This window comes from Oncorhynchus nerka, linkage group LG18, assembly GCF_034236695.1.
Source record: "Oncorhynchus nerka isolate Pitt River linkage group LG18, Oner_Uvic_2.0, whole genome shotgun sequence".
Taxonomy (NCBI): Eukaryota; Metazoa; Chordata; class Actinopteri; order Salmoniformes; family Salmonidae; genus Oncorhynchus; species Oncorhynchus nerka.
Genome location: NC_088413.1, coordinates 82947601 through 82960085, shown reverse-complemented (window position 1 = coordinate 82960085; position 12485 = coordinate 82947601). Strand labels below are relative to the sequence as shown.

Genomic DNA, 12485 nt, shown 5'->3' with positions numbered 1-12485 from the left:
CTGCTCTCTCCTCTCCCTTACTGGGTTTTAATGTGGTTCTGCTCTCTCCTCTCCCTTACTGGGTTTTAATGTGGTTCTGCTCTCTCCTCTCCCTTACTGGGTTTTAATGTGGTTCTGCTCTCTCCTCTCCCGTACTGGGTTTTAATGTGGTTCTGCTCTCTCCTCTCCCGTACTGGGTTTTAATGTGGTTCTGCTCTCTCCTCTCCCTTACTGGGTTTTAATGTGGTTCTCCTCTCCCTTACTGGGTTTTAATGTGGTTCTGCTCTCTCCTCTCCCTTACTGGGTTTTAATGTGGTTCTGCTCTCTCCTCTCCCTTACTGGGTTTTAATGTGGTTCTGCTCTCTCCTCTCCCTTACTGGGTTTTAATGTGGTTCTGCTCTCTCCTCTCCCTTACTGGGTTTTAATGTGGTTCTGCTCTCTCCTCTCCCTTACTCTCCCTTACTGGGTTTTAATGTGGTTCTGCTCTCTCCTCTCCCTTACTGGGTTTTAATGTGGTTCTGCTCTCTCCTCTCCCTTACTGGGTTTTAATGTGGTTCTGCTCTCTCCTCTCCCGTACTGGGTTTTAATGTGGTTCTGCTCTCTCCTCTCCCTTACTGGGTTTTAATGTGGTTCTGCTCTCTCCTCTCCCTTACTGGGTTTTAATGTGGTTCTGCTCTCTCCTCTCCCTTACTGGGTTTTAATGTGGTTCTGCTCTCTCCTCTCCCTTACTGGGTTTTAATGTGGTTCTGCTCTCTCCTCTCCCGTACTGGGTTTTAATGTGGTTCTCCTCTCCCTTACTGGGTTTTAATGTGGTTCTGCTCTCCCTTACTGGGTTTTAATGTGGTTCTGCTCTCCCTTACTGGGTTTTAATGTGGTTCTGCTCTCTCCTCTCCCTTACTGGGTTTTAATGTGGTTCTCCTCTCCCTTACTGGGTTTTAATGTGGTTCTGCTCTCTCCTCTCCCTTACTGGGTTTTAATGTGGTTCTGCTCTCTCCTCTCCCTTACTGGGTTTTAATGTGGTTCTGCTCTCTCCTCTCCCTTACTGGGTTTTAATGTGCCTATGCTTTCATTTCCCCGGTCTCAGCTCCCAGAGCCTGTCTTGCCAAGAGAGGGGGAGAGGAAGGGCACATAAAAATAAACAAATTCAGTATCTCCTACAGTAAACACATACTGTTTCTCCTACAGTAAACACATACGGTATCTCCTACAGTAAACACATACTGTATCTCCTACAGTAAACACATACGGTATCTTCTACAGTAAACACATACGGTATCTCCTACAGTAAACACATACTGTATCTCCTACAGTAAACACATACGGTATCTCCTACAGTAAACACATACTGTATCTTCTACAGTAAACACATACGGTATCTCCTACAGTAAACACATACTGTATCTTCTACAGTAAACACATACGGTATCTCCTACTGTATCTCCTACAGTATCTCCTACAGTAAACACATATGGTATCTCCTACAGTAAACACATACGGTATCTCCTACTGTATCTCCTACAGTAAACACATACAGTATCTCCTACAGTAAACACATACGGTATCTTCTACTGTAAACACATAATGTATCTCCTAAAGTAAACACATACGGTATCTCCTACAGTATCCTACAGTAAACACATGCGGTATCTCCTACAGTAAACACATACGGTATCTCCTACAGTATCCTACAGTAAACAAATGCGGTATCTCCTACTGTAAACACATACAGTATCTCCTACAGTACCTCCTACAGTATTTCCTACAGTACCTCCTACAGTATTTCCTACAGTACCTCCTACAGTATTTCCTACAGTACCTCCTACAGTATTTCCTACAGTACCTCCTACAGTACCTCCTACAGTATTTCCTACAGTACCTCCTACAGTACCTCCTACAGTACCTCCTACAGTATTTCCTACAGTACCTCCTACAGTACCTCCTACAGTATTTCCTACAGTACCTCCTACAGTATTTCCTACAGTACCTCCTACAGTATTTCCTACAGTACCTCCTACAGTATTTCCTACAGTATTTCCTACAGTATCTCCTACAGTATTTCCTACAGTACCTCCTACAGTATTTCCTACAGTACCTCCTACAGTACCTCCTACAGTACCTCCTACAGTATTTCCTACAGTACCTCCTACAGTACCTCCTACAGTTTCCTACAGTATTTCCTACAGTACCTCCTACAGTACCTCCTACAGTATTTCCTACAGTACCTCCTACAGTATTTCCTACAGTACCTCCTACAGTATTGCCTAATCATTTAGTTATCTTTGCCTTCTTGGGAACAGGAACAATGGTGGTCATCTTGAAGCATGTGGGGACAGCAGACTGGGATAGGGAGAGATTGAATATGTCCATAAACACACCAGCCACCTGGTCTGCGCATCCTCTGAGGACGTGGCTGGGGATGCCATCTGGGCCTGCAGCCTTGCGAGGATTAACACGTTTAAATGTTTTACTCACGTTGGCCACGGAGAAGGAGAGCCCACAGACTTTGGCAGCGGGCCCTGTCAGTGACACTGTATTGTCCTCAAAGCGAGCAAAGAAGTTGTTTAATTTGTCTGGGAGCAAGACGTCGATGTCCACGACGGGGCTGGTTTTCTTTTTATAATCTGTGATTGTCTGTAGACCCTGCCACATACGTCTTGTGTCTGAGCCGTTGAATTGCGACTCCACTTTGTCCCTATACTGGTATTTCGCTTGTTTGATTGCCTTGCGGAGGGAATAACTACACTGTTAAGACGATGACCCCAAGCATACATGAAAATCCCCAAAGAAACTGTTAATTGGCCACAAAATCACAGTTTTTTACCCCAATGAAAACATGTGGTTTGAATTGAAGAGGAAGGTCCATAAACGCAGGAGGAGGAAGAAACATATGAAGCATATGGAAGGTTCCCACATTATGTGTTCTCCAGCTCATAAAAAAGCTCTTTTAGAAAAAGATCAGAAATAGTTGTCAATAATTTTGACGTCTACTTTTTTTGAGAGAAAAAAAAGTTCTTACTTATTTTGAGCAACAATGTTTTTTTTGTTGTTTTTTTACCTTTATTTAACTAGGCAAGTCAGTTCAGAACATGTTCTTATTTACAATTAAGGCCTAGGAACAGTGGGTTAACTGCCTTGTTCAGGCGCAGGACAACAGTCACCTTGTCAGCTCGGGGATTCGATCTAGCAACCTTTTGGTTACTAGTCCAATGCTTTAACCACTAGGCTACCTGCCGCCTCTACACTCTAACCACTAGGTTTACCTGCCTCCTCTACACTCTAACCACTAGGCTACCTGCTCTAACCACTAGGCTACCTGCCGCCTCTACACTCTAACCACTAGGTTACCTGCCTCCTCTAACCACTAGGTTACCTGCCACCTCTACACTCTAACCACTAGGTTTTTTAAATTTTATTTTTATTTCACCTTTATTTAACCAGGTAGGCTAGTTGAGAACAAGTTCTCATTTGCAACTGCGACCTGGCCAAGATAAAGCATAGCAGTGTGAACAGACAACACAGAGTTACACATGGAGTAAACAATTAACAAGTCAATAACACAGTAGAAAAGAAAAAAGGGGGGAGTCTATATACAATGTGTGCAAAAGGCATGAGGTAGGCGAATAATTACAATTTTGCAGATTAACACTGGAGTGATAAATGATCAGATGGTCATGTACAGGTAGAGATATTGGTGTGCAAAAGAGCAGAAAAGTAAATAAATAAAAACAGTATGGGGATGAGGTAGGTGAAAATGGGTGGGCTATTTACCAATAGACTATGTACAGCTGCAGCGATCGGTTAGCTGCTCAGATAGCTGATGTTTGAAGTTGGTGAGGGAGATAAAAGTCTCCAACTTCAGCGATTTTTGCAATTCGTTCCAGTCACAGGCAGCAGAGTACTGGAACGAAAGGCGGCCGAATGAGGTGTTGGCTTTAGGGATGATCAGTGAGATACACCTGCTGGAGCGCGTGCTACGGATGGGTGTTGCCATCGTGACCAGTGAACTGAGATAAGGCGGAGCTTTACCTAGCATGGACTTGTAGATGACCTGGAGCCAGTGGGTCTGGCGATGAATATGTAGCGAGGGCCAGCCGACTAGAGCATACAAGTCGCAGTGGTGGGTGGTATAAGGTGCTTTAGTGACAAAACGGATGGCACTGTGATAAACTGCATCCAGTTTGCTGAGTAGAGTGTTGGAAGCAATTTTGTAGATGACATCGCCGAAGTTGAGGATCGGGTGGATAGTCAGTTTTACTAGGGTAAGTTTGGTGGCGTGAGTGAAGGAGGCTTTGTTGCGGAATAGAAAGCCGACTCTTGATTTGATTTTCGATTGGAGATGTTTGATATGAGTCTGGAAGGAGAGTTTGCAGTCTAGCCAGACACCTAGGTACTTATAGATGTCCACATATTCAAGGTCGGAACCATGCAGGCAGCGATCGGTTGAAAAGCATGCATTTGGTTTTACTAGCGTTTAAGAGCAGTTGGAGGCCACGGAAGGAGTGTTGTATGGCATTGAAGCTCGTTTGGGGGTTAGATAGCACAGTGTCCAATGATGGGCCGAAAGTATATAGAATGGTGTCGTCTGCGTAGAGGTGGATCAGGGAATCACCCGCAGCAAGAGCAACATCATTGATATATACAGAGAAAAGAGTCGGCCCGAGAATTGAACCCTGTGGCACCCCCATAGAGACTGCCAGAGGACCGGACAGCATGCCCTCCGATTTGACACACTGAACTCTGTCTGCAAAGTAATTGGTGAACCAGGCAAGGCAGTCATCCGAAAAACCGAGGCTACTGAGTCTGCCGATAAGAATATGGTGATTGACAGAGTCGAAGGCCTTGGCAAGGTCGATGAAGACGGCTGCACAGTACTGTCTTTTATCGATGGCGGTTATGATATCGTTTAGTACCTTGAGTGTGGCTGAGGTGCACCCGTGACCGGCTCGGAAACCAGATTGCACAGCGGAGAAGGTACGGTGGGATTCGAGATGGTCAGTGACCTGTTTGTTGACTTGGCTTTCGAAGACCTTAGATAGGCAGGGCAGGATGGATATAGGTCTGTAGCAGTTTGGGTCCAGGGTGTCTCCCCCTTTGAAGAGGGGGATGACTGCGGCAGCTTTCCAATCCTTGGGGATCTCGGACGATATGAAAGAGAGGTTGAACAGGCTGGTAATAGGGGTTGCGACAATGGCGGCGGATAGTTTCAGAAATAGAGGGTCCAGATTGTCAAGCCCAGCTGATTTGTATGGGTCCAGGTTTTGGAGCTCTTTCAGAACATCTGCTATCTGGATTTGGGTAAAGGAGAGGCTTGGGCGAGGAGCTGCGGGGGGGGCGGAGCTGTTGGCCGAGGTTGGAGAAGCCAGGCGGAAGGCATGGCCAGCCGTTGAGAAATGCTTATTGAAGTTTTCGATAATCATGGATTTATCGGTGGTGACCGTGTTACCTAGCCTCAGTGCAGTGGGCAGCTGGGAGGAGGTGCTCTTGTTCTCCATGGACTTCAGTGTCCCAGAACTTTTTGGAGTTGGAGCTACAGGATGCAAACTTCTGCCTGAAGAAGCTGGCCTTATCTTTCCTGACTGACTGCGTGTATTGGTTCCTGACTTCCCTGAACAGTTGCATATCACGGGGACTCTTCGATGCTATTGCAGTCCGCCACAGGATGTTTTTGTGCTGGTCGAGGGCAGTCGGGTCTGGAGTGAACCAAGGGCTGTATCTGTTCTTGGTTCTGCATTTTTTGAATGGAGCATGCTTATCTAAAATGGAGAGGAAGTTGCTTTTAAAGAAGGCATCCTTTTAAGGCATCCTCAACTGACGGGATGAGGTCAATGTCCTTCCAGGATACCCGGGCCAGGTCGATTAGGAAGGCCTGCTCACAGAAGTGTTTTAGGGAGCGTTTGACAGTGATGAGGGGTGGTCGTTTGACTGCGGCTCCGTAGCGAATACAGGCAATGAGGCAGTGATCGCTGAGATCCTGGTTGAAGACAGCGGAGGTGTATTTGGAGGGCCAGTTGGTCAGGATGACGTCTATGAGGGTGCCCTTGTTTACAGAGTTAGGGTTGTATCTGGTGGGTTCCTTGATGATTTGTGTGAGATTGAGGGCATCTAGCTTAGATTGTAGGACTGCCGGGGTGTTAAGCATATCCCAGTTTAGGTCACCTAACAGAACAAACTCTGAAGCTAGATGGGGGGCGATCAATTCACAAATGGTGTCCAGGGCACAGCTGGGAGCTGAGGGGGGTCGGTAGCAGGCGGCAACAGTGAGAGACTTATTTCTGGAGAGAGTAATTTTCAAAATTAGTAGTTCGAACTGTTTGGGTATGGACCTGGAAAGTATGACATTACTTTGCAGGCTATCTCTGCAGTAGACTGCAACTCCTCCCCCTTTGGCAGTTCTATCTTGACGGAAGATGTTCTAGTTGGGTATGGAAATCTCAGAATTTTTGGTGGCCTTCCTGAGCCAGGATTCAGACACAGCAAGGACATCAGGGTTAGCAGAGTGTGCTAAAGCAGTGAGTAAAACAAACTTAGGGAGGAGGCTTCTGATGTTGACATGCATAAAACCAAGGCTTTTGCGATCACAGGAGTCAACAAATGAGGGTACCTGGGGACATGCAGGGCCTGGGTTTACCTCCACATCACCCGCGGAACAGAGAAGGAGTAGTATGAGGGTGCGGCTAAAGGCTATCAAAACTGGTCGCCTAGAGCGTTGGGGACAGAGAATAAGAGGAGCAGGTTTCTGGGCATGGTAGAATATATTCAGGGCATAATGCGCAGACAGGGGTATGGTGGGGTGCGGGTGCAGCGGAGGTAAGCCCAGGCACTGGGTGATGATGAGAGAGGTTGTATCTCTGGACATGCTGGTTGTAATGGGTGAGGTCACCGCATGCGTGGGAGGTGGGACAAAGGAGTTTTCAGGGGTATGAGGAGTGGAACTAGGGGGTCCATTGTGAACTAAAACAATGATAACTAACCTGAACAACAGTATACAAGGCATATTGACATTTGAGAGAGACATACAGCGAGGCATACAGTAATCACAGGTGTTGAATTGGGAAAGCTAGCTAAAACAGTAGGTTAGACAACAACAGCTAATCAGCTGGCACGACAACAGCAGGTAAAATGGCGTTGACTAGGCAACGGGGCCAACAGATAAAACAAACAAGCAGAATGGAGTACCGTGATTAATGGACAGTCCAGCGTGGGTCAGCTATGTGGCCAAGAGATCAGTGTCCAGGGGGCAGCGGTGGATGGGGCAGGGAAGTTGGACTGGCGAGTGTTATCCAGGTAAAAAGAAAACGAACAATGACTAAATAGCTTGTAGCTAGTTAGCTGGTTAGCTTCTGGAGGTTCTTGAGTGTGTTCTAAAAAATTAAGAATAATAGCGATTCCGTATCACATTGGGTGAGGCAGGTTTCCGGAAGGTATAAACAAATAAAAAATCAAAAAGAGATAGAAAGTAAATATGGGTGTTTGGGACGCGGCGATGCAGGCGGTTAGCAGGCCTGTGCTAGCAAGCTAACAGTTCGTAGATAGCTAGATAGCTAGTTGTGAAGATCCAGCTGATAAATGTTCCATTTGCGGTGGGAATCCGGGGAAGAAATCGGTGGATGAAAAAAATAAATAGGTCCGTTATGCTCTGGTTAGAGTCGCGTTGTTCGAACTGGCGAGAGCTTTCCGGGCTGAAGGTTAGCTGATGACCGGTTAGCTGAAGACCGCTAGCATGGCTAGTGGTTTGCTGGCTAGCTTCAGTTGAGCTTCAGTTGAGGGGTTCCGGTTCCAAGTAAATATAAATATAAATACTTTAGGAAAAATAGCTACATTGGGTGAGGCGGGTTGCAGGAGAGTAATTGGAAGCTTAGGTTTAGCAAAAAGTTTTTAAGGAGATATGCGAAGAAAAATACGTAAAAAAACGAAAGAGATATATACAGAGACACGACACGACAGGACTTACTGCTACGCCATCTTGGATCCTGCCACCTCTACACTCTAACCACTAGGTTACCTGCCTCCTCTAACCACTAGGCTACCTGCCTCCTCTAACCACTAGGTTACCTGCCTCCTCTACACTCTAACCACTAGGTTACCTGCCACCTCTACACTCTAACCACTAGGTTACCTGCCACCTCTACACTCTAACCACTAGGCTACCTGCCGCTTCTACACTCTAACCACTAGGTTACCTGCCGTCCCCGAATACAGGCAGCTCAGTATTTGTATCATTTATTTTACACAGTAATTTTTGCCCCTGATTAACACCATTGTTTCTACCATCTCTGTCTCTGCTCCCCACCAGGCCATCAACCTGCTGCCAGCCAACACTCAGATCAGAGAGATCCGTGTGTTCCTGGAGAGTGTTCTGGAGGAGAAGGCCCAGAGGAAACGCTTTGACCAGGTGCTCAAGAGTCTGCTGCAGGCCGAGTTCCTACGGGTGAGCTGTGTGTGTGTGTGTGTGTGTGGGGGTGTGTGTGTGTGAGAGCTGGGTGTGTGTGTGTGTGAGAGCTGGGGGTGTGTGTGTGAGCTGGGGGTGTGTGTGTGTGAGAGCTGGGTGTGTGTGTGAGAGCTGGGTGTGTGTGTGTGTGTGAGAGCTGGGTGTGTGTGTGTGTGTGAGAGATGGGTGTGTGTGTGTGTGTGAGAGATGGGTGTGTGTGTGTGTGAGAGAGATGGGGGTGTGTGTGTGTGAGAGCTGGGGGTGTGTGTGTGAGAGCTGGGGGTGTTTGTGTGTGAGAGCTGGGGGTGTGTGTGTGTGAGAGCTGGGGGTGTGTGTGTGAGAGCTGGGGGTGTGTGTGTGTGAGAGCTGGGGTGTGTGTGTGTGAGAGCTGGTGGTGTGTGTGTGTGAGAGCTGGGTGGTGTGTGTGTGTGAGAGCTGGGTGTGTGTGTGTGTGAGAGCTGTGTGTGTGTGTGTGTGAGAGCTGGGGGTGTGTGTGTGTGAGAGCTGGGTGTGTGTGTGTGTGTGTGAGAGCTGGGGGGTGTGTGTGTGAGAGCGGTGTGTGTGAGAGCGGTGTGTGTGTGTGTGTGAGAGCGGTGTGTGTGTGTGAGAGCGGTGTGTGTGTGTGTGTGAGAGCGGTGTGTGTGAGAGTGGTGTGTGTGTGTGTGAGAGCTGGGGGTGTGTGTGTGTGAGAGCTGGGTGTGTGTGTGTGTGTGAGAGCTGGGGGTGTGTGAGAGCGGTGTGTGTGTGTGTGTGTGTGAGAGCGGTGTGTGTGTGTGTGAGAGCGGTGTGTGTGTGTGAGAGCGGTGTGTGTGAGAGTGGTGTGTGTGTGTGTGAGAGCGGTGTGTGTGTGTGTGAGAGCTGGTGGGGTTGGGTGAGAGCTGGGGGGGTGTGTGAGAGAGCTGGGGGGTTGGGTGAGAGCTGGGGGGTGAGAGAGCTGGGGGGTTGTAAGGCTGAGGAAACTATTTGACCAGGTCGTCAAGAGTTCCTATGGGTGAGGGAGATGGACGTTGTGTGTGTCGTTTCTACCCACCTGACGCGTATGTGTGCGTTCGTTTGTTTGTGCAGGTCCAGGAGGAGCGTATCTTCCACCAGCAGGTCAAGTGTACCATCTCAGAAGAGAAGACCTGCCGGGTCTGTAAGAAGAAGATAGGCAACAGGTAACACTGGTTTAGTGCTACTTTGTTTACCTGAATCGCCAAGCCGTTTGATATATTTACACCATCCCCTTTTAGTACTAACATCAATGCTTTATAAACACCTACAACTAGGTCATATACATTCTGTATAAGTGATCATGTGAATATGTAGTTAAGGCTCTGTTTATATACTGTTACTGAATCACCTATCTGTCTGTCCAGCGCCTTCGCCAGGTATCCCAACGGTGTTGTCGTTCATTACTTCTGCTGTAAGGACCGAGGGGTGTGTCCTATTGAGCAGTGACACCAAAATAGTGTCCTCTTGTGGACTACATGTTCCTTAGCGGCACCCTGGACGGAGGGAGTGCAGGGAGCTGGGTTTGTCTGAAACACTTCCACAGCAGCTTGGCTGTTCAGCTGGACTCAACTCTAGAACTCTGGAACTCTGGATCTCTGGAACTCTGGATCTCTGGAACTCTGGATCTCTGGATCTCTGGAACTCTGGAACTCTGGATCTCTGGAACTCTGGAACTCTGGCTGCTTCTGTCTGGAATTGTGGAATACTGTTCCTCTCCCTCCCGATCTCGCTGTCTCTCTCTCTCTGACTCTCCCTCTCCTCTGACTCTTGCTGTCTCTCTGACTCTCCCTCTCCTCTGACTCTTGCTGTCTCTCTGACTCTCCCTCTCGCTCTCTGTCTCTGACTCTCGCTGTCTCTCTGACTCTCGCTGTCTCTCTCTGACTCTCGCTGTCTCTCTCTCTCTCGCTGTCTCTCTCTGACTCTCGCTGTCTCTCTCTGACTCTCGCTGTCTCTCTCTGACTCTCGCTGTCTCTCTCTGACTCTCGCTGTCTCTCTCTGACTCTCGCTGTCTCTCTCTGACTCTCGCTGTCTCTCTCTGACTCTCGCTGTCTTTCTCTCTGACTCTCGCTGTCTCTCTGTCTATCTAATATTCGGATAATCTTTATTAGCATGAATGACTAAGCCACTGTTGCTAAAGCGAAGTGAGATAATGTAATCAACAATAACAGTAAAAAAAAAAGTATGAATATTGATGGTGATTAGATAAAGGAGACTAATATATATATTATACACAATCGTTCAGAAGTTTGGGGTCACTTAGAAATATCCTGGTTTTTGAAAGAAAAGCTCATTTTTTTGTCCATTAAAATAACATCAAATTAATCAGAAATACAATGTAGACATTTTGTAAATGACTGTTGTAGCTGGAAACAGCTGATTTGTTATGGAATATCTATATAGGCGTACATAGGCCCATTATCAGCAACCATCACTCCTGTGTTCCAATGGAATATCTACATAGGCGTACATAGGCCCATTATCAGCAACCATCACTCCTGTGTTCCAATGGAATATCTATATAGGCGTACAGAGGCCCATTATCAGCAACCATCACTCCTGTGTTCCAATGGAATATCTACATAGGTGTACAGAGGCCCATTATCAGCAACCATCACTCCTGTGTTCCAATGGCACGTTGTGTTAGATAATCCAAGGTTATCATTTTAAAAGGCAAACTCCCTTCACAGAACAGTGTAAACTGGCTCTATCCAAATGGGCCTCTTTACGTCAATGAAGATATTCCATTAAAAATCAGCCTCGCCTCGTTTCCTCCTCTACTCATCTCATCCTCAACACGCTATAGGCTAATTAACACATTAAGCTGATGCCGTGTGTGTGTGTGTGTGTGTGTGTGTGTGTGTGTGTGTGTACTTAAAAGCATCTCTTTGCTTTTCACTTTTCATGTTGTTTTCAGTGACCCGTTTGTTTCTAAGGAAATGGTTGAACACCACTCCAGATTATAATGCGACGACTAAACTTCTAATATTTTTTAAATATCTCAGTTGCCTCAGTATCAATATAATATCAACCCTTCTGTCATAGACGCCATTTGTTTTGATTGTTTCAACATCCACAGTTTCAAAATACATTTTTATTTTTATTTGATCGATAATAATCCTCCCATTTTGTGAAAAAACGTGAAAGATCAGTTCAGCTCGGCGACCATTTTCTTCCTAATCACAGAAGACGGTTTAAAAGGTTTGATTTAAGTTGGGTCTTTATTCCCTATATAGCCCACTAGTCTTTATTCTTAAATCGTGTTGTCGTCTGACTAGGACTGAGGGATGTACTGTATGTCAGAGTGGAAGGTTTTTTCTGCTTCCCAATTGGCACCCTATTCCCTACATAGTCCACTACTTTAGACCAGAGCCCTATGGCATCTTATTCCCTATATAGTACACTACTTTAGACCACAGCCCTATGGCACCCTATTCCCTATATAGTGCACTACTTTAGACCAGAGCCCTATTCCCTATATAGTGCACTACTTTAGACAAGAGCCCTATTCCCTATATAGTGCACTACTTTAGACCAGAGCCCTATGCCCTATATAGTGCACTACTTTAGACCACAGCCCTATTCTCTATATAGTGCACTCCTTTAGACCAGAGCCCTATGGCACCCTATTCCCTATATAGTGCACTACTTTAGACCAGAGCCCTATGGCACCCTATTCCCTATATAGTGCACTACTTTAGACTAGGGAATAATGCAATTTGGGATGCATACACACAACCAACTGTACACCTGTTTGATATTGGGTCGTTCCACCAATTTGGTTGCCTTTTGAAGAGGTGTAAAAAATAAAAAACAGGGTTGCTGATTTCATCTTACAGAGGCAGTGGAAGCTTAATCAGTCATGAATCCCCCTGTGGAAGCTTAATCAGTCATGAATCCCCTTGTGGAAGCTTAATCAGCCATGAATCCCCCTGTGGAAGCTTAATCAGTCATGAATCCCCCTGTGGAAGCTTAATCAGTCATGAATCCCCCTGTGGAAGCTTAACCAGCCATGAATCCCCCTGTGACAGAGACAGTGGAAGCTTAAGCAGCCATGAATCCCCCTGTGGAAGCTTAATCAGTCATG

At 46.6% G+C, this 12485-nt stretch overlaps 1 protein-coding gene across 1 annotated transcript in view; it reads left to right on the top strand.

Annotated features, from left to right (window-relative positions):
- The window catches only part of LOC115125394 (vam6/Vps39-like protein), a 73235-nt gene extending 61793 nt beyond the window's left edge, over positions 1-11442 (top strand). Inside the window, 3 exon segments of the mRNA XM_065003389.1 lie at positions 8273-8407; positions 9473-9564; positions 9766-11442. Coding sequence (XP_064859461.1) covers positions 8273-8407; positions 9473-9564; positions 9766-9847 — 309 coding nt within the window. The 3' untranslated portion in view covers positions 9848-11442.
- Positions 11443-12485: the final 1043 nt, after the last annotated feature.